At 43.3% G+C, this 21,194-nt stretch overlaps 1 protein-coding gene and 1 long non-coding RNA gene across 3 annotated transcripts in view; both read right to left on the bottom strand.

Moving 5' to 3' along the window:
* Positions 1-874: 874 nt before the first annotated feature.
* LOC309528015 lies at positions 875-8,129 on the bottom strand. 2 transcript variants are annotated; one of them, XR_014217469.1, is made up of 3 exons: positions 7,374-8,129; positions 4,692-5,471; positions 875-1,228 (listed from the first exon to the last, which is right to left on the bottom strand). It is a non-coding gene; the product is annotated as an uncharacterized lncRNA (long non-coding RNA). The 2 variants fall into 2 exon arrangements; XR_014217470.1 differs by having other exon boundaries at positions 5,389-5,471.
* Positions 8,130-14,025: 5,896 nt separating this feature from the next.
* NID1 (nidogen 1) overlaps positions 14,026-21,194 on the bottom strand; it is a 56,737-nt gene continuing 49,568 nt past the window's right edge. Inside the window, exons 17-20 of the mRNA XM_082214987.1 lie at positions 20,807-20,964; positions 19,973-20,096; positions 17,663-17,775; positions 14,026-15,222 (exon numbers count right to left, since the gene is read on the bottom strand). Coding sequence (XP_082071113.1) covers positions 15,101-15,222; positions 17,663-17,775; positions 19,973-20,096; positions 20,807-20,964 — 517 coding nt within the window. The 3' untranslated portion in view covers positions 14,026-15,100. The remainder of the gene's footprint in view (positions 15,223-17,662; positions 17,776-19,972; positions 20,097-20,806; positions 20,965-21,194) is intronic.

The following is a 21,194-nucleotide window of genomic DNA, read 5'->3' as shown; positions in this document are numbered from 1 at the left end:
ATACACCATTTTCCAGCCAGTCTGTTTTAAAAAACTGCCCAAAACCTTTTTTTAAAAAAAGGTGTCAGGAGCTGGAGTGGGCATAGGTCAAAAAATAAATCGTGCCCTGCCTAAAAGAGGGCACGTGTTGCGGTGAGACCTGGAGACCGAACTCCTGTGTTGTGGGTGGGTAAGATTGGACAGCCACAACACCCGATTTGGTAGGTCCCTCAATACTGGGTTCAATCTGGCCAAAGGGGCGCAGTCCAAATGGATCAAGGGACCTATATATACCCATACACGTGACCCAGAGCTTCCTCTTTTGGCTCATGCATTTGGAACAGCCAAACAACGTGTCCTCTGTGCAACCGAGAGAGACTTACCCTCGGTGGATCGTCTTGGTGATATCTTTCCGTTATCTTTCTTTCTTTATCTTGTTATTATTTATTTCATTCTTTATTGCCCCCCCTTTTAAGTTGGCCCCTTCCCCTTCCTTCTCCTAGCGGGGCTTGCCCCATGGGGCTTCAGCCCCTGAACGCTCCCAGTTGCGGAGCCTGCCACTGCCCTCCTTTTTGCAGCGGCTTCTGTCTCCTTTAATTCGGCCGTGGCTGCAGCTTCGGGGGCCCCTTTAGCTTAACACGGCCTTGGATAATTCGCGGTTGTCGCTGTTGGGGCTCTTTCGCCTAACTTATTACGTTGCTTTGCCTTACGAGAGTTCCCTCACAGTTAAAACAGCGATTTCTGTGTGCCCGTTTTGCGTAGAGGGTGGTTGGGAATTTTCAGAGGGTGTAAATCTCCCCTCCCCTCTAAGTCTGGCTGCCATTTTGGGTTCCCTTCTGCAGGGAGAACTTTGGCCCCCTATTAGTTTTGGCAGGAGCGCCATCTTGTTTTGGCAGGAGCGCCATTAGTACTGTGTGATTCTGGATTTTCTCTGCCACAGCCTCTCCCCACTCCCAAAGCCCTGTTACCTCTTCAGTTTCTGACAGCTCTTTCTCCCAGTATCCTTCCTCTTCTCCCTCTGACCACCCATTGCTGTCCCATAACCAGTCCCCTGGCTCCAAGCTTTCTTCCCCTGGGGGTTCTCTTGGGGGTTCCCCAGTGGGTGCTCTGACCTTTCTTCCCCTGGGGGTTCTCTTGGGGGCTCCCCAGTGGGTGCTCTGAGCTTTCTTCCCCTGGGGGTTCCCTTGGGGGTTCCCCAGTGAGTGCTTCTCACCACTCTTCTGCATCCAGCCAGTCCAAGACATCAGGTCTGTGGATCAAAAAGGGGGTGGGGAATAGACAACATTGCTGCACTGTTTGAAAACATGCCCATGTGTGTACAGACAACATTGATAGTAGCTACCACTTTATATGCCATTTTCACACAAAGGTTTGCACAGTTACAAAAAGCTATGTAAAGCCAAAGATGAGGAAGAACAGAGCTCATACTTAATGGACATACTTAAGGAAGGAAGGATTCTCTTGCTATAGCTCAGGGCCAGCAATACCTGCAAGGGTTTCATTTTTTTCTTAGACTGCTGAACAGCAAGTGTTTTTCTGTGGGAAAAGATGGTAGAAGCACATGAATTCTTAAGCATAAAGTGCTCACATATCTGAGATACATACATACCGAGACACGGCAGGTGCCCGCTAATTGTACTTTCTGAAAACAACTGAAGCTCTTCCAGCTGAATGAAAAGGTCTCTGCCATAAATGCTCATTTTCTATTGTTTTTAAATATATCTCCAGTTATTTTGGTATTGTTTTTAAAGCTATTTTTAGATGTTTTTATTATATTCTTTTATTATACGGCAATTCGCGCGCACACACGCACATTTTCCTTTCACAGTACATTCCTGATATATTTTTTTGCAACCACGAGCGTGGAGCCTTTCCACATGATTGGAACCACTGAGATAAATGGATTTAAAATGTTATGGCCTCCTCATATGCACATGTGGTAGCTGTTGTGTTTGGAGAAGAACAGCCCTATTTAGTCAATCAAAACAGGACATAATCTTCCCACAGAGCAAGGGGTGGGATCATGTCTTATGACCCTGCCATCAACTTCATGCATCCATCTGGCTCTTCAGCACAGAGCACTGACTCTCTGGAGATTATTGCAGAAGTAGGTGAAATTGCAATAAAAATGTAAAACACTGTGCCTCAAAATGCCATATTGTAGAGGGAAATTGAATTTGTGGAACCAGAGAGCCCTCTAATGGTCGAAGACATAGAGGGCTGCCCAGGAATTCAGTAAATTGATGGTGTTAAGTACTGTATGTTAGGAATGAGGTTTTCTACAGGCCAGAGGAGAGAGTATCTAGAAGATGAATTAGACAAGAATGAAACGAGATGCATCCAAGCAAGAAAGAAGGATGTCGTATGGTATTTTTTTAAAAAAGACATTAATATTGACAGGTACAGTGGTACCTCAGGTTAAGTACATAATTCGTTCCAGAGGTCCGTACTCAACCTGAAACTGTTCTTAACCTGAAGCACCACTTTAGCTAATGGGGCCTCCTGCTGCCGCCACGCCGCCAGAGCATGATTTCTGTTCTCATCCTGAAGCAAAGTTCTTAACCTGAAGCACTATTTCTGGGTTAGAGGAGGCTGTGACCTGAAGCGTATGTAACCTGAGGTACCACTTTATTAGGACAAAAGTAAGAGAGGCTAACTAAAAAAAGGAAGTACAGCTGTGTATTATGGGAGACCAGCAATCCTTTTGCCCTAAGGAAGCAACTAGGACAGCAAGAGGTTTTTAAGATGTGGGGGTCAGCAACAAGGGTTTTACATAACACCGTGTAATAACATTCTCTGAAAGGAAGCTGGGATAGCTCAGTTGGTAAAGTATGAAACTCTTAATCTCAGGGTTGTGGGTTTCAACCCCATGTTGGGCGTAGGTTTCCTGCATTGCAGGAGGCTGAACTAGATGACCCTCGTAGTCCCTTCCAACTCTACAATTCTATGTTTCTATGAAGGATGTTTCCATCATATCATAATCCCTGTTATGCCTATTACAATGTCACCACTCCACAGCTCCTTGATCAAAGGAAGAGGCTATTCACTGGATATTGTGGTTTTATTGAGGGCCCTCTAATAATTACAGGTGCAAAGCTCTCTAGCTTTCTTCTCAACTGAAAATATGGGGTGGGGGAGAGATGAAATAACCTTCCCTTTAGGTTGATGTCTGTAAAATATTTCAAGGTGCAGGCACCAGCTGGATAGCGCAATTGTAGGGCTGGCTGGGGGTGGGGAAGCTGGTTGGCTTCCTTCTTTTCAAACCTGTGTCATTAGGCTTGATATTTCTTGGGGAGGACCCTGGAGTTAAAAGCAGGTTGGGAGTGTGGCCTGAGAGCCTCAGTTGAGGATGCAGCAACTGCATATATATATATATATATATATATATATATATATATATATATATATATATATGTATAGAGAGAGAGAGAGAGAGAGAGAATTGAGAAGGATTTTCAGGATGTGTCCTTGAGGCAACCCTTAAGCTCCTTTATCATGTAGATTTGGTGGGGATGGGGGAGGCCTTGCTTTAGTGTCCCTCAGAATTTAGTGGAGAGACATGGCAGGACCCCACCTGATTACAGAGTCCCCTTCCAGCTGCACAAATATAAGATGGGGGACGCCTGGCTTGCCTGTAGCACATATGAAAAGGATCTAGGGGTCTTAGTAGACCACAAGTTTAACTTGAGTCAACTGTGTGAGGCTGCAGCAGCAAAGAAAGCTAATGCTATTTTAGGCAGCACCAACAGAAATATAGTGTCCCAGGCAAAGGAACTACAGTGGTACCTCTGGTTGCGGACAGGATCCGTTCCGGAGCTCCGGTTGGATCCCGAGGTTTCCGCAACTGGAGGGACCACTTCTGTGCATGCACACGGCGTGGTAGAGCACTTCTGCGCATGCACGCACAATGAAACCCGGAAAAATACTCTGGGTTTGCTGCGTATGTATCCCGAAGGATACGTAACTGGAGGTGAACCTAAGTAGAAGTACCACTGTAGTAGGACCATTCTATTGTACCTTGGTCAGACCACACCTGGAGTACTGTGTTCATTTCTGGGCACCACAATTTAAGAAAGCTATTGACAATCTGAAACATGATCAAGGGTCTAGAAACCAGGTGGCAGCTCCCAGAGGTTCAGATAGATGTTAAATAGCACGGTGGACAAAATGGAACCCTGTGGGGCTCCACAGGTCAACTCCCATGGTGGTACCTCATAACTAATTTCCTGGAAATGGTCCTGGGGGTAGGAGCAGAACCAGTGAAAAACAGCATCCCCAACCCCCACCTTAAGATGATGTCGTTCTTTAGGTACTGCAGCAGTTCTTTATTCACAATAATTAAAAAAAGGCAGATTTGAAGGGAAATCAGAGGAAGCCTGAGGAGGGCTCTCTTTACAAACTTTTTGGGGAAATAGCAATGTAGGAGAAAACGGGAACGCTTGTGCAAGCTTATTTGTGCAGTCTGGACTGAGGGGACTGGGAAAGGATGAGTTGCTGCTGTTGTCTATATTAACAGCATTTCCTGGCACTGATTGTCCCTTATCAAAGTAATAACAGTGCTCTTTAGTCCCGATGCCAGATGCGTGCACCAGCCAGCCAGATTATCTCCTCAGAAATGACAGCGATCGGGTTTGTAACAACAAAGGAAGCATTATTCATCACCCAGAGATAAAGACATATAAGGCTACATCTGCAACCATTGTCACACTCACTCTCACTCTTCAGAACACCCATTCCTGTGTCTTCAGAATACAACCTCCCTCTAGTGGCTGTTCCTTCATGTTACAATAATTCCCGCTGCCACCATTCTGACTGTACGATCCATGATTCCAGCTGGCTTCAGATAGATGTTAAATAAACTGGTGGCTTAGCTGGCTTTGTGATTCTGGCAGCTTCCTTTCCATACAAGAGAGCAGGGAGGGTAATGTAATTGTAGCCCGAGTTTTCTTGAGATGATTTTTGGTGGCTTGGATGGTACTGTTAGATGGCAGGGGCTTCCAAGCACATGCAATACTGGCCCACCTTAGATGAAGAGATCATTCCCATGGACTGTACAGTGGTACCTCAGGTTACATACGCTTCAGGTTACATACACTTCAGGTTACACACTCCGCTAACCCAGAAATAGTGCTTCAGGTTAAGAACTTTGCTTCAGGATAAGAACAGAAATCTGGCTCCGGCGGCACGGCAGCAGCAGGAGGCCCCATTAGCTAAAGTGGTGCTTCAGGTTAAGAACAGTTTCAGGTTAAGAATGGACCTCCGGAACGAATTAAGTACTTAACCCGAGGTACCACTGTACTTCTTTACCTGCAGGAACCACCCTTCGCTGTGGCCTTTGCCCCCAGGGGCATGGCACTCCATCCTTTTACCACCAGACCCTGTCCCTAGACCCAGTTTATTGACACCTACCAGATCCCAGGCCTTTTTCTCACCAGTCTCCATGCTGGGGCTCCATGAAGTTCCAGAATGTTTCCTTTCAAGAGCTGTCAACTCTATTCATGTATAAAGCAAGGGGTAAGGTTTTAGCATTGAAAGGGCCCTGTCTGTGTTTCAGGGCTTCAAGCACTCTTATCTCAGCACATATCAGATTTTATATTGAAGAAGTGCTTGCAGCTTCAGAGCATGGGGAAGTTGGCAGGGAGGGTGGTGGCAATCAGATCCCCTCACTTATGCAACCCCTTTGTTGCAAAACATAGACATAAAAAATAAACGTAGTTCTCTTTCATACCCTGGCTAAATTGGCATATACTCAAAATTCGAAATGTTTTTGACTTTTGTCCAATTTATATTCAAAGCTAGCAGACAGGTTGCCTTCCGACATGAAGAATGGCAAAGAGGTAACTGTGACATGGCTAATCGAAAAATGATAATCATTATAGCATCCATAATACTAATTGCTCTTGAACTTCTATAGTTTTTGAAGACATTTGGACTCTGGTGTGTTACCATAACTTAGGATACTTCATGTTTTCTGATAGAGTCCTTCCTTCCAACAGTGACTTGTTTGCTTTTGTTTATTCATATGCAAAATAGTTTACAGTACAGTTAAGTGAATTGGCTCATTTCCCTCAAGATACTTCAGTTTTATTGTTTTATTCTTTTACACTTGGTGTAGTGGTTAAGAGCGGTAGTCTCCTAACCTGGGGAACCGGGTTCGCGTCTCCGCTCCTCCACCTGCAGCTGCTGGGTGACCTTGGGCCAGTCACACTTCTCTGAAGTCTCTCAGCCCCACTCACCTCACAGAGTGTTTGTTGTGGGGGAGGAAGGGAAAGGAGAATGTTAGCCGCTTTGAGACTCCTGAAGGGGAGTGAAAGGCGGGATATCAAATCCAAACTCTTCTTCTTCTACTACTTTTTATTTATATATTGCTTTTCCATATAACATTTAACATGGCTTCCAAAAGATATTGTTACTGATGTTTTAAAGCATCTAAGTCTGTTTAACATGGATTCATTACTTTAGTAGGCCTGGTGGAATGCTCTCTCACAAGAGACTAGGGCCCTGCGGGATTTGACATCTTTCCGCAGGGCCTGCAAGACGGAGCTGTTCCGCCTGGCCTTTGGTCAGGGTTCAGGCTGATTCTTTTCTTTCTGTACAAGAACAAGCATTAAAGTGGCCTTGTAGCCCGCTCACAGGTCCTTTATAAGATCAGTGTTAACAGTTGGCCCTGGAGAATATTAACCACTCTCAATTTTACCCGTGGACTGCCATCTGTCCAGATTTTAATTTGCTCTGAACTAATTTTAAGATGTATTTTAACTAATTGATTGCCTGTTTTTATGTTCTTTGTATACTGTCTTAGTTTCATGATGTTAGCCACCCTGAGCCCTGCTCCAGCCGGGGAGGGCAGGGTACAAATAAAAAATTATTATTATTTATTATTTGTTAAATGTCAGACATGTGATTGTTTAATTATTTCAATGGCTGACTACCCTGAAAAGCATGAGGGCTTGAGGAAGTGTCACTATTGTCTTTCTCCTTTTTCCTTTGGAAATTTTCAGTTGTCACATTGTGAATCATCGGGGGGCTAATTTGCTACCTTTCCTTCCTTCCTTCCTTCCTTCCTTCCTTCCTTCCTTCCTTCCTTCCTTCCCTCCCTCCCTCCCTCCCTCCCTCCTTCCCACCCCTTTCACTCTTATCCAAGAGAGCTACAGCCTTTGAAGTACTGTGTTTGATCCTTCTATTAGTTTACAGGGGAATTCAAGTAACTTTGATGTTGGCTTTCTTACAGAAGGGTGTGAGGAATTGTAGAATAACAATCATCCTCCCCACCCCCTGCAAAAAAACAACAACAAAAAACACCCGGCAAATAATTTTCAGGTAACAGTAAATGTCATAGGTCAAATAGATAACATGGCTGCAGAAATGCAGCAGAACAGAATATACACACTTACTTTTTCATCTTCAGAATTTCTCAGTCCTGAGGCCCTGGGCACATAACTTCAGATAACAAAACAATTGAAATCTGAGAAGCCTAGTTCACCAATCATGCTAAAATCGATCCCATTTAAGAAACAGAATTAGAAACACCGTGCTGAAATGTCTGGTCACCAAGTTTTGTAGTTTAGGCAGATATTTTATTCTCCGGACAGTGATCTGAGGGCCAGAGTTTATCTTGTCACACACAGTCATGACTAGCCAGGGCCCATCATAAAACTGGTGACATCTAGCAGTATTGGAGACATCTTCCATTATTATGCGCCTCATGCTCAGTCATCATATTACTTACATGTTGCCTGCAGAATCCAAAACAGATAGCATTAAAGTGCAAAATATTTCTAGATCTTACCATTGGAAAATAGCTCCCCCACCTTTACCAATGAAATTGTGGGCAACCTTTTAACTATAAACTCTGGTGGTGTCATAAGGGGCCAGGTCCAAGTTGCATTGGGAACTGGCTCTTCTTACCTGAGAGCTGCCAGGTTGCTACCCCGGCTTTAAGCCACAATATTACCGCATTTTTTGCTCTATAAGACTCACTTTTTCCCTCCTAAAAAGTAAGGGGAAATGTGTGTGCGTCTTATGGGGCGAATGCAGGCTGCACAGCTATCCCAGAAGCCAGAACAGCAAGAGGGGATCGCTGCTTTCACTGCACAGTGATCCCTCTTGCTATTCTGGCTTCTGGGATTCAGAATATTTTTTTTCTTGTTTTCCTCTTCCAAAAACTAGGTGCATCTTATGGTCTGCTGCGTCTTATAGAGCGAAAAATACGGTAACTAAATTAAATGTGTGGGTGATAAAGTCAAGCAGCCTTCACTGGCCTGGACCCCTCCAGACATTTTTGATTAAAACTCCTATCAGTCCCAACCAATATGGCCAGGCGTATGATTCCAGGGGGCAGAAGAGGAGCTTTTGATCCCTAACACCAGCACAACATATGCATTCCTACTTTCAGTACTGTTTGTGCCTACAAAGTTTATGGGGCAGACATACTGCTTTGTTTCCAATCATTGCCTGTCCTGCCTTCCTACTGAAATCCAGTATCTGCTCTCCAGATAGCCATAATGCGGCAACATTGGGGAGGCATCACAGAATCAATGAATGGGTGAATGTTCCAGTATAAACACACCACTAATACAGTATCATTGCATCAATGGCATGCTGCAGAATGCACCCACTGGGGGAGAAAACCAGCCTTGAGGGGCCCTTGAGGGAGAGGGAGCAGAAAAGTAGAAGTGTGGTAGATATTTAATTGGCTTTAATTGGCTTTAATGGGTTACAGCTTATTTTAAATCTATTTCTAATGCATTGCTACCAGCCTCTAGCATTCAAGTTGGAAAGGACTCAGACGGAAAATTGTAACACAAAGCAATAAAGCAAATTCTGGCTGAATTTTTGCTTAAATTGTACTTAAATGATTTTTCTATTTCATATGAATATCAGCTTGCAGAAACTAAACGATCTGAATATCAAAGTGCACCCCAAAACCTTTTGGCCTTGCACTGGAGTCATAGACATAAGAGTGATCAAGTTAAAGTACAAGCCTGCATGTCTACTCAGATGGGTCCAATGGGGCTTACTTCCAGGTAACTGTGTAGAACAGGGATGGGGAACTGGGCAAGCTGGGGAGGGGGATGTGTCAGGTGTCATTAGACTCCAGCTCCCACCAGCCTCATCTAGCATGGCCAATGGTGGGGAACAGGCCCATGCACAGATGGTCTGAGGCCCGGGGTGGGAGTTTTGTCCATGAGAAGTGCCGACGCCTCATCTGCTTTGATGCTACATGCTAGCACACAGTAACACAAGTCCAGATTTTACTATCAAAACCTTGCAGTGCAATCATTTCACCCATGATTATTTTGCCCATTAAACCCCCCATTATTGGATGGCCCCCTGGCCAGCACAGCCATGCCCCCCAAGGCCCAGGTCAAGTGTACCCAGCTGCCCCTGCCCTCTGGTGGGGAATGCTGGGAGAATGCTGGGAGTTTTAGTCTAACAGCAGCTGGACTGCCACCAGTACCCCATCTCTAGTTTAATTGCAGTTTAATTACTGTACGAGAAGGCATGCTACTTTAAACAAATAAGCTACCTTAACAGTTCAGAACTGAAATTCTTAAGAAACTAATAATCACCACCAAACCCATTCTAAAACACATGAACTCCTAAAATCCTAGCAAACCAGAACTCGCCGAATCCATTGAGAAAACCAGCCCACAATGGACAGCCTTGCTTAAAACTGGCTTTAGATGTTGTTGCTTTGGCATGGCCTGAGTTATTTGATTGGGAACAGTAAAGTATTAGTTCAAATGGGTATACCCATATAAAGAGGCAATGTCATCATTACTGCATTATAAGCCTGGAATTTAGCAAGCTCCTCTTTAAACATTTGACATGTTTCTCTACTGCTACAAGATCTAGGCCAGAGAAATATACCATGAAGTGCTGCACTCAGAATTAGGCCATGTCGAACCCTATATCAAATTGATGAAGTGTGACACTGTCATTGAGGAGCCATTTATCCTCTTATCCTCTAATAATCTCCTGTCATTCTTAATTATATTCCACTGAGTTAACATTCAATGTATTGTAACAAAATTGTGTAATCAGAGAAATGTCGAACAAGCAGCTTTCCAACTTGGAATACTCCCCTAGAGGATGTTGTGACTTTCCAGGCTCCCTTGATGTGGCAGCAGTATCCGAGGAATGCATTCCACGAAGATAATAAATCACAAGCCGAAAAACCTAATACAGCACCGTTAACATTTATTGCTTAGTATTTCCCCAGTGCATGGGAGAGTGCCAGTCCAAACAGTTTCACAGCAATTTAGATTATTCCGTTTCTTCTGGGGGTAATTTTCAATCATTCTGAAATCCGAGGCATACCAAATATCAACATGGATCTTACTGCAGGCTATCATTTGTTTTGCTTGTGGGATTTGAGGAGGCTTTGGTGCTAAGCATTTGCAATGTCATAGTTGCCTGTAGCAGGCTGCACAAATACCAGCATTTATTTATTCATACAGTTCTATGCTGCACTCTCAGTTGCCTACATGACAGACGAAGCACCATGCAACATACTAAAAACAAAGTATAAAAAATGGCTAGAAATGTTGTGGGGTTTTTATAAAACATGTAAGTACACATGAAATACAGGCAGAAGAATATTCTAATAGACAACAGCAAATGGCAAAAGCTCAAATCTAAATACCTTCACTTCCCTGAGCAGCTATGCTTTGATTAGTTTTGGAAACAACAGCTGATATTGTAAGCACAGATATTGATGCTTGTGCAGGAAAGGTACACACCCATGACCTCGTATTCTTCACAGCTGTTAAGGGCAGGCCATGGAACAACATCTATCTTGCAGATCTGTGTAAGCAAGGAGGAACTTGCCTGGAAGGAGGCTTTTCAGAAGATGTTCAAGCCCTAGATTGCTGGGACTTAGAAGTGTAAAATTGTGAGCTGTCCTGAACACCAGTCTAAAGCTCTTAGGCCTAATTCATACATCGTCAAAGGATGCAAGTGTTACAACACCACGATCCTGTCCTGTGTCATTTCTATAAGCCTATAAAACAGTACGTGAATTACCCAAATGTCACAGTTCCAGCACTGTACCTATCCTGGGGTCTAGCACCAATGGCATGTCATTTGATCAACTCTCATAGTTCCTTCTTAGATATTGCTAGAATATTGAATGTTTCTAGTAGAAATTGTTTCTACACTACTACAGTAACGTAAGCCATCAGGCACAAGTCACTCCTCACTTAGAATGATCCCCTAAGACATGGTAGTAATGAACTAGCCTTCTCTGTCACATTAGTGATTGAGGTCTATGAACTCTTATCTCATGAGGCTTAATACAAGCAACTAGTCTTTGCAAACTACACTGCAAGTCAAGTGTACTCTACCTTCCACAGGCTTATAAAAATGGGTAACTGTTGCGATCACCATTAGACGGTAGTGACCTTACCTAATGGATTTACACCCAAGGGGCAGCAGACAAAGGGGCCTCAAGACTGTACAGAGCACAATCATGTATGAAGGTCTGCATAGTCCACAAATGGCACAGGAATTTCCTCTTCCTGGATGCGCTTTAAAAAGACACTATGCTGGAACTAGTACTAGGTAAACAACTTTTGTAACCACCTATTGTGCCTTCACGACAGCATCACATTTTCTGCTCCCTCCCTCTCTTATAAATCTCTCTCTCAGCTGTCATCTAATAGGGGAAAGCTTTTGTCAGGACTGGCACATGGATCTCAACAACTTTGTTTCTATAGGGGGTTCCATAATTTTATAGTCCACTGCAGAACTAGGGTGATACAGAATTCTCTTTGACATAGCATGTACATTACCTTGAACAGACCCAGGTTAAAAAAAAAGGAAAGGGCCCCTGACAATTAAGTCCAGTTGCAGACGACTCTGGGGTTGTGGCGCTCATCTCGCTTTACAGGCCAAGGGAGCTGGCGTTTGTCCATAGACAGCTTTCTGGGTCATGTGGCCAGCATGACTAAACTTCTGCGCTTCTGGCGCAATGGAACACCGAAACCAGAGCAGCGCACGGAAACGCCATTTACCTTCCTGCCGGAGTGGTACCTATTTATCTACTTGCACTGGCATGCTTTCGAACTGCTAGGTTGACAGGAGTTGCGACTGAGCAACAGGAGCGCACCCCGTCGCAGGGATTCAAATTGGCAAGCCCAAGAGGCTCAGTGGTTTAAACTACAGTGCCACCCGCGTCCCTGAACAGACCCAGAGACTGCTGCAAATAGTTCTTCTGCTTACATACACAGACAAATATTTTATGCGAATAGATTCTGCATGCTCAGTGAGCAGCTCATGGACTTTATCAGGAGCTCTGCATATAAATAATTTACTAGATTGGTAGTAATGTATGGAACTTCCTTGTGTAGGCTGTGTAATAAAAGTATTATTAAGTCAGAAAGCAAATCTGCATGCAAACACAGATACAGATAGAGTGGCAAAGTATGTCTAGAAACTTTTTATATAAAAATATTAAAGCACTGTGTTATACTGCAAGGATAAAAACTTTTTTTCTTTTTTACAAAAAAACCACATACTTTTTTATTGGCAGTGATGTGCTTAGCTGTACAGCATGTAAACTTTTTCCGTTGTCACCTGAAAATGAAATAACTGGAAGAAAAGTTATTAACAGCACCTTTGGTTTGGTTGAGCTCAATTTTTTGGTATTTACAGTTTGCAGACATGTCTAATAGAGGTTAGAATTAAACACATTATAGATATATATAAGAGTTATACAAAAAAATTAAAAAATTAATGTAGCATTTGATATTTTAATGATAAATATAAAATGAAGAAAGTTGTCAGAGAGCTGAAGGCTCAAAATTAGCTCTGCTTTAACAATGGTGTAGCCTGGCAAGTAAAGTCGCCTGGGATCTAAAAATTCTTTTTAAAAATTGAATTGTGGCATTCTAAAGATAGATATTTAGAAGTTGTGATCACTATGCATTTTGTTTGTTGGATGTACTGCGGATGTCTTTACCAGCAAAAACAAGGCTTCTGAAAAATGCCTTAGCAGTAGAATTAGGAAATGCTTATCAGCCTTTAGCCTACACCCTGCTTTGCAAATTCCATTGCTAATGATTTTGCTTGCAAGCAACAAACATGTACAGTGGTGCCTCGCAAGACGAAATTAATTTGTTCCGCAAGTTTTTTCTTCTTGCGAGTTTTTCGTCTTGCGAAGCACAGTTTCCCATAGGAATGCATTGAAAATCAATCAATGCGTTCCTACGGAAACCGCCTTCAGACCAGGTCTGGGGACAGTCTGTCCCCCGTCCTCTTCTGAAGGCTGGGGGGGGGCAAGGGCTTTTCTTCCCACTGCCAGCCTTCAGAAGGCTGTTCTGAAGGCTGGCAGTGGGAAGAAAAGCCCTTCTCCCCACCTCCCGCCCCGCAAGCTCCGGGGACAGGAGTGCTTTGCTGCCGACCGCCAGCATTTTAAAAGCCCCCGCTGTCCCGGGGCGATTTTAAAATGCTGGCGGGCGGCAGCGAAGCCTCTGCTGTCCCGGGGCGATTTTAAAATGCTGGCGGGCGGCAGCGAAGGCTTCGCTGCCGCCCGCCAGCATTTTCAGATCGCCTGGGACAGTGGAGAAGTCTCCGCCAGCATTTTCAGATCGCCTGGGACAGTGGAGAAGTCTCCGCTGTCCAGGACCTCTTCTGAAGGCCGGCGGTGGGCAAAAGTCTTTGCTCCCGACCGCCAGCATTTTAAAAGAGGTCCCCGGAGATTTCCCTATGGGCTTTCTTCTTGCGAAGCAAGCCCATAGGGAAATTCGTCTTGCGGAACGACTCAAAAACGGAAAACTCTTTCGTCTTGCGAGTTTTTCGTTTTGCGAGGCGTTCGTCTTGCGAGGCACCACTGTACCTTGGCCCTATTTTTTCCCTGTATAGCCAGGAAAGTCAATGTTACTGACAATATTTTGGCTATCTGCTTGTTTCACCACCCTCATTGTTCATGGCATGTGTTAAAGTAAGGTACATCTGAAACTACAACAAAAACATTTAGAAATGGACCACTATCAGACTTATGAAATAAGGAAGTGTCAAAAAGAAATGGATTTTTTTTAAAAAAAAGCAAATGAAAAATATTTGACAGGATCTATCTGAAACATCACATTCCTTAGTTTAAATTCATGCTGTTTTGCAGAAGCCCATTCAAAATGGGCAGAGGCATTCAGTGGCATTTTACCCTAATGCTGTCCTCTTGAAATCAGAGGAACATGGCCAGTATAAGTGGTGAATAAGTCAGTGAAAAGCTGAATAACCACTAAAGTGATATCGAGACAGACTAGCAAACAATTTCTAGTACTAAATTGCTTTGTTTGTATTTTGTGAACCATCATGATAATACTGGGTGGAATTCAATGTTGCATAGCAAGCGTTTCATCTGTACAACCCACCCTTCCCAGCCTCAGGGTGTGGTTATGGGGGTTCTCCCAAATCCCTCAAAAAGCCTATTTCAGGGACATGTGTAGTGTTCACAGACGAAGCAGGGTGGACCCCTGTTGCACATGCAGAAGCCCTTGTGAAGGACTTCCACTGATGGGGAGGCATTAGGTGAATCCCGCACACTGTATTGACAGTGCTTAAAATCAGTAGGGGAGGAGGAATAAGAGCCTACTTAATATGGGATCCCCTTCACTTAAGTTGTTGGTTCTTATTGCAAATATCTCCCTTATTTCAGCCACTTCAACCTACTCATTGCTGGGCTTTTCTGCCCCAATATTTAGGTGCTTACAAGTCAGATGCACTAAGGGCAACCTATTGAAAGCTAATTTGTAGATATATGGTCAGAATACTCTTGCATGCCAAGTGATCGTGGGTGTTTGAGATCCTGACCTCTTGTGCTTTTGAACAGCCCATACTACAGCTTTACAACAATGTGACTAAGAGATTCTACCTAACAAGTGCTGATCACTAGGCTTGTCTTAAAAAAAGGGGGGGGGGAAGGTTGCAAAGATATGCCAGCATTCCATAATGTAGCCACTGTTGTTATAACATGTGTGCTTTGTAGTTTCTAGTTGCAGGCAGCATGGAGATCATATCTTTAGGATCTTTACTTGAATGTAACTGGCCTTTTAACTAGTTGTTGACAGTATATTTCCAAAAGGTGGCAGCTGCCTCGATGCATTTCCGGCTGCATCTCTCAGTTTCTTTCTATGCAATCCACTCCAATGGTATTGTCTGGACACCGGCAAGAACGACCCCCGGGAGTAGCCAGGCATAAATGAGTACAACCGCCATTGTTCACCGAACAATAGTTATGTCCTGTAGCAAAGGAATGAAAACACAGCGGAAGAAAATAGCATTAGAGGAAAGCAAACACTGACCTGGTTTGATCACCCTCAGCTCTGAGCTAGTTAATATCCACAAGCTACGAAAAGCCTGGACTGTATGCTTCTACCCACCCACCCCACCATTGCCTTGGGGTATGCCAGAGAAAAAGCCAGGCTCAAATACTATTTTGGGGGATTTTGGCTTTTTTTTCAAAGAGTTTAAAGTAATTAGAAATCCTAAAGTTGGACGACAACAACAACAACAACAACAACAACAACAACAAAGTGATAAAATATCAAATATTAAAAGCTGCCCTAAACAGGGCTGCCTTCAGATCTCTTCTAAAAGTCCTATAGTTGTTTATTTCCTTGACATTTGATGGAAGGGCGTTCCACAAGGCGAGAACCACTACCAAGAAGGCCCTCTGTCTGGTTCCCTGTAGCTTCACTTCTCGCAGTGAGGGAACCACCAGAAGGCCCTCGGAGCTGGACCTCAGTGTCTGGGCTGAATGACGGGGGTGGAGACACGCCTTCGGGTATACTGTTGACAGTATACCTGAGGCTGTGCAGAGGCTGTTTAGGGCTTTAAAGGTCAGGACCAACACTTTGAATTGTGCTCAGAAACAGAGCAGAATTCTGATTCCCTCCTCAGGTTTGCAAAGAGAGGGACAGGGCCACACAGAAACCCAAGTTTGGCATAGTTCATGCATACAATACTAAACTATGGTTTAGCATAACATGCAAACTAGCCCATTGTTTTAAAGATGATACAGCTCTATTTTTCTGTTTCACTTCATTGGCTGCTGATTAGCATCAGTGCTGAACATCCTTTAAACATCCTTTAAACATGAGAAATATGCCAAAAAGGAGGACAATGAAGGTACAGGTCAGACTTTTCACTAAAGCGGGATTCGAAAACTTGTATACCTTGGACTCTTCCTCACAGACAGTGGGGATCTCTCAACTTTTACAGTGTCCAAGAATTCTTCTCATCAAACTTGGGGAATAGGGGCCATAAGGATGTTAGCAGTGAAGTGGCATCACTGTAACAGAGCTGAATTTGCTTAATGTTTGTTTAAAACACTTATATACTGCCTTTCAGCAACAATTTCAAGTTGGTTTGCAAAAAAACAAACAAACAACCGATTACACAACAACTGCTCTTGGATAATAAATCTCAGAAGTGTAGCCCAGGAAGAAAGGAAATCATCAAAGTAGCAGAAGGGACAGAAATATCAAGGGCAGTGAAAACAGACAAAATTGTTTGTGCAAAACACTTACGTATCCCCCCCCTCAAAAGAAGAGAGAGAAAATAATAAAATGCTTATGATGCACTCCCATGAAGTATGCCCACAGCTAGAGACTAGCGCTTTGATGATCCTGTGATGTTATGCACAGGCTGCATTTTCTTAGAAAGGTGTCAGTTCCACTTTGCATCTTAAAATTCTACACTTGGCACAAAGCTTGAAACCTAACTTCAAGCACTAACCAATTCTGCTTGTCCAGAAACAATAAACTAAGCAGCTAGGACTCCGCTCTTGAACACAATATGCTTGTGAACCTAACAAAGCCAGGAGTTTTCCTTTGAACAAAAATACCATCTCTGCAATGTTTTTCAGCTCCACAGAGCACATTTGGGACATGCAACTGTTTGTTTATTTAACTGAAAGCTTTGCACATGGATCTGAAAAAAATTCTAACATCTTAGTTAAACAAGCGAAATGACAAGATGGGCAACTGGAGACAGTCACAGTGTTTCTCAAGATCCAGTTACAAAACAACGCCTAACTAATACAGTCAACAACAATTAAAATGTTTTTGTACATCAGGAAAAGCACCTTAGTACAAGGGATATTTCACTCTCCTCTGCTGCAAATTCAAGTGTCAAGGAAACAAATAGAGCTCTGCTAGTATTAAGCTTTTCTAAATTATTCAATTAAAAGAAAGGGGGGAAAGGCAAAAGCAATCCCTTGATCTATTGTTGAATATATGCTTGATCAGCTTAATATTTTATTGGAGTATTATATTCAGATTCCGTAAAGGTAAAGGGACCCCTGACCACTAGGTCCAGTCGTGACTGACTGGGGTTGCGACGCTCATCTCGCTTTACTGGCCGAGGGAGCCGGCGTACAGTTTTCAGGTCATGTGGCCAGCATAACTAAGCCGCTTCTGGTGAACCAGAGCAGCGCATGGAAACGCTGTTTACCTTCCCGCTGGAGTGGCACCTATTTATCTACTTGCACTTTTATGTGCTTTCGAACTGCTAGGTGGGCAGGAGCAGGGACCGAGCAACGGGAGCTCACCCCATCGCGGGGATTTGGACCGCTGACCTTCTGATCGGCAAGTCCTAGGCTCTGTGGTTTAACCCACAGTGCCACCCACGTCCCAGATTCCATAGTAACTTATAAGTGAAAAAAAAATCCTGCAATTACCTTGCGGACACTGAGCCAAGGCTGTAGTTATTCCATAAAGACGAGTGCGTTTATGAGGCTGGAAGTTGTCAGTCTCCTGTGAGGTGGTACGGTCAACTGTTACCACAGCATCTCTAAGGAACAGAAAAAAGTGAAACAATTTTTTTAATAGTGAGAAGAAATGATGAGGCTTCAAGGAAGAAACTGTTGTTACCATCAAGGGTTAGGGCAGGCATTGGCAAACTCGTCCCTCCAGATATTTTTTGCGACTACAACTCCCATCATCCCTGACCACTGGTTCTGTTAGCTAGGGATGATGGGAGTTGTAGTCCCAAAAACATCTGGAGGGCCGAGTTTGCTTATGCCTGGGTTAGGGCTTGTCCACACTTACCTTTCCTCCACTCCTTCCAGATATGGTCTGCACTTTAAAGCTCCATCTCAGGGTGACCTTTTTTGTTGCTTGGAAGCTTTCTCCAGAAAAACCCCCACACTTTAAAGCAAATCTGCAGAAAACTCAAATTGCTGTTTGCTCCAACTGAGTGCTAAAGAGTGAGTTTTTACAGTGAAAGCTCCACAGCAACAAAAAAAGGGGGGGGGACCTTCGGATACAGAGTATTAAAGCCCTTAGCTTCTACTTTCTCTGCCCCCCTCCCCTGTTTAGGAAACCTTCTGCTCTCTCTTGGCACTTTTGAGAACTGTTTCTGCTTTTAGGTCATTTTAGCTTTATAGTGTAAAGTTTTTTTGAAATATTGCTGTCAAATTATTATTACTATTCTTATTATTTGATTTTTTTACTTGCACTAACCTTTGCCAGCCACCTGACAAAGGCACCAGAGAAGGGGAACGGGATAAAACAAAAAAAACTATAGGAGCAGAAAGGCCAACCATTACCAATAGTTTTAACTTCCTAGCCAGAGCTCTGTGCATTAGAATAGTAAGTTGCATAAGGTATTTTAGTATCAGGCTGGGAGGAATGAGGGGAAGAACGAAATGTGTTGATTTATGTGCCAGATCCTACAGCTACTATTCATGGAATATGACCACAGTACAGTGGTACCTCAGGTTACAGACTCCGCTAACCCAGAAATAGTACCTCGGGTTAAGAACTTTGCTTCAGGATGAGAACAGAAATCGCATGGCGGCAGCGGGAGGCCCCATTAGCTAAAGTGGTGCTTCAGGTTAAGAACAGTTTCAGGTTAAGAACGGATCTTCAGAACGAATTAAGTACTTAACCCGAGGTACCACTCTATAATGTTCCAACATTGATTGACATTCTCTATTTACGGGGAGGGGGGGGACCCTGTAACCATGTTAGTTTTGAGGATACAGAAGCTGAAATCCAAGGGTTCTATTCTGTGCACAGAAGGAGTTTCAATTCATGAAAGACGTATTTAGATCCAAATCTATGTTTGCATGGCTATATTCAGTGTCTCCTAATGTAAAAGCACACCCTTGACAATATGGGAGAGTATGGGTCCCTGGATGTGCAGCAGAAACCAGATCCTCTGAACTAAAGGATCATCTGGGTTATTCTCAACCCTGTGGGATAAACAAGCGGACTGTTATCCTGATCAAGTCACAGATGTGTGCACATGAAAGTATCCCAAGCAAGAACCTGCACACAAATAGGTGCTATATGCATGAATTTTCCCAAGGTGAAAAGTTCAATAATCTGTTTTGAAGAGTACAAAGTAGGGCTCGGTTCAGCCTTCTGCTTCCCTCTCTCCCCCTGCACACAGATGACGGGTGCTATTGCCAACAATTCTGACTGGGGCTGCTCCCACACATGCCTAGCTCCTGGATGAGACTTTCAGCCTTAGGGTGAACACTTGCACAGATGCTACACACACACACACACACACACACACACACACACACACTGCTGCATTGAAGCCAATCTCTTGCTAAAGTTTTGAAGTGTTCACTCCCAGCTTTTGTTTTCAAACATGTTTTTGCCCAGACTGACCCTCAAAGATCTAAATCTTCAACCCTCCACATACCATAGCTAATATTTAGAAGCTTTATATTAAGTTAAGTTTCAACATCTGCAGGAAGGAAAAAGGCTTCAAATAACCAGCTTCTGCTTTATACATTAGAGAAAGTACTGCCATAAGGCAGGAACATTACCTTCCAAATCCCATTCACCATGTTCAGAATAAACACTTAACAGAAAAGCATCCTCCTTAGGAAAACCTGCTTCAGTTGTTCGCCTGGAGAAAAAACTCACAGATTGCCAAAAGGACAAATGTAGCTTCTGTGAGGCCAAAGTGGGCGTATGTGTGTGAGGAATATAAAATACAAGTGAATAACTTTCACACAAGACCATCATACCTTCTCCAGTCTGTGTAAAACAAATTCTTCCCATAGCTTGTAATGCTGAACGGATACTGGATTCCTTCGAGGATTTTTCGCCGACCGAGTTGATTGGGATCCATACATTCAACCCTTTTGGTGCCTGCATACAACAAAACAATTTGGTCTTTGTCTGTGACAAAAATAGTTCTTTTGTAAGAGAAAAAGCACAATGACGCAAGAAAACCAGTATGTTCAGAATTATGGTTCCTTCTAAGCTCATCCATCCAAGAATTTGTTGACATCTCTTCCCAGCAATCATTTGGGTTAAGTATAGTCTTTCTTTCACTTTACTGGTATTTGATATGGGTCACACAAGGTCCACAATAAAAATCTTGGGTTTTTGTCTCAATCGCAGCCTCCTCATGCTTGATGCAAAAAGTAGCCTCATACATTCTTCAGTACAAAAAAGACTTCCTTATACAGAATCAGATTGTTGGTCATGTAGCTCAGTTTTGTCTACACTATGAAAAGGCCGCTCTCCATGGCTTCAGATAGGATTATTTCCCAGCCTTAGGTGGACATGCCAAGGATTGAACCTGGAGTCTCGTGCCTTCAAAGCACATGCTCAACAAAGTGTTTACTTAACCCAACAAAGTTCTTACTGCCATCCTTCCTATTCAATATGCCTATGGCCTCCAGAAGGACAATATGCAAAAAAATAGTAATCAGTCAACAACCATTTTGATGTCTATGACTAACAGAAAGTTGAAGCAATTATGCATTCCTTTTGTATGCATCTGTTAGAAGAAGATTTGAGAGTCAGTGGTTCATAAATTTATAGTTCATAGTGCATTATGGATAAGCCTTTACCTGCATCTACCCAGCACAGCAATGAAGAGTAAGTGTCAAATGTCAGCCCATTTGGTAGCCCCAAATCTTCTTTAACAAGAATCCTTCTGTTTGTGCCATCCATGTATGAGGATTCGATTTTCGGAGCCTCTCTGTTCCAGTCTGTCCAATAAAGATTTCTGCATATACAGATAAACAGAAACATGCCGCTGACGCAAGTAGGGTGTCAAGAAAAAAAGAACCCTGGTTAACAAGGGGGAGGGGAGAAGTATAATAAATTGTGCAAGGCAGCTCTGTTAAAAAGAAAATGAAAGTTACTGAGTTGCAGTTTTAAGTTCTAAATTTTGTTGGTTTCTTCTCCAACTTTTCTTGTTTTTGATTGTAAACCACTTTAAATGGGCATTTCTCT

This window comes from Podarcis vaucheri (assembly GCF_965113315.1).
Source record: "Podarcis vaucheri genome assembly, chromosome: 3".
Classification (NCBI taxonomy): Eukaryota; Metazoa; Chordata; class Lepidosauria; order Squamata; family Lacertidae; genus Podarcis; species Podarcis vaucheri.
Note: the sequence above shows the minus strand (reverse complement) of the source record. Positions and strands in the feature narration are given on the sequence as shown.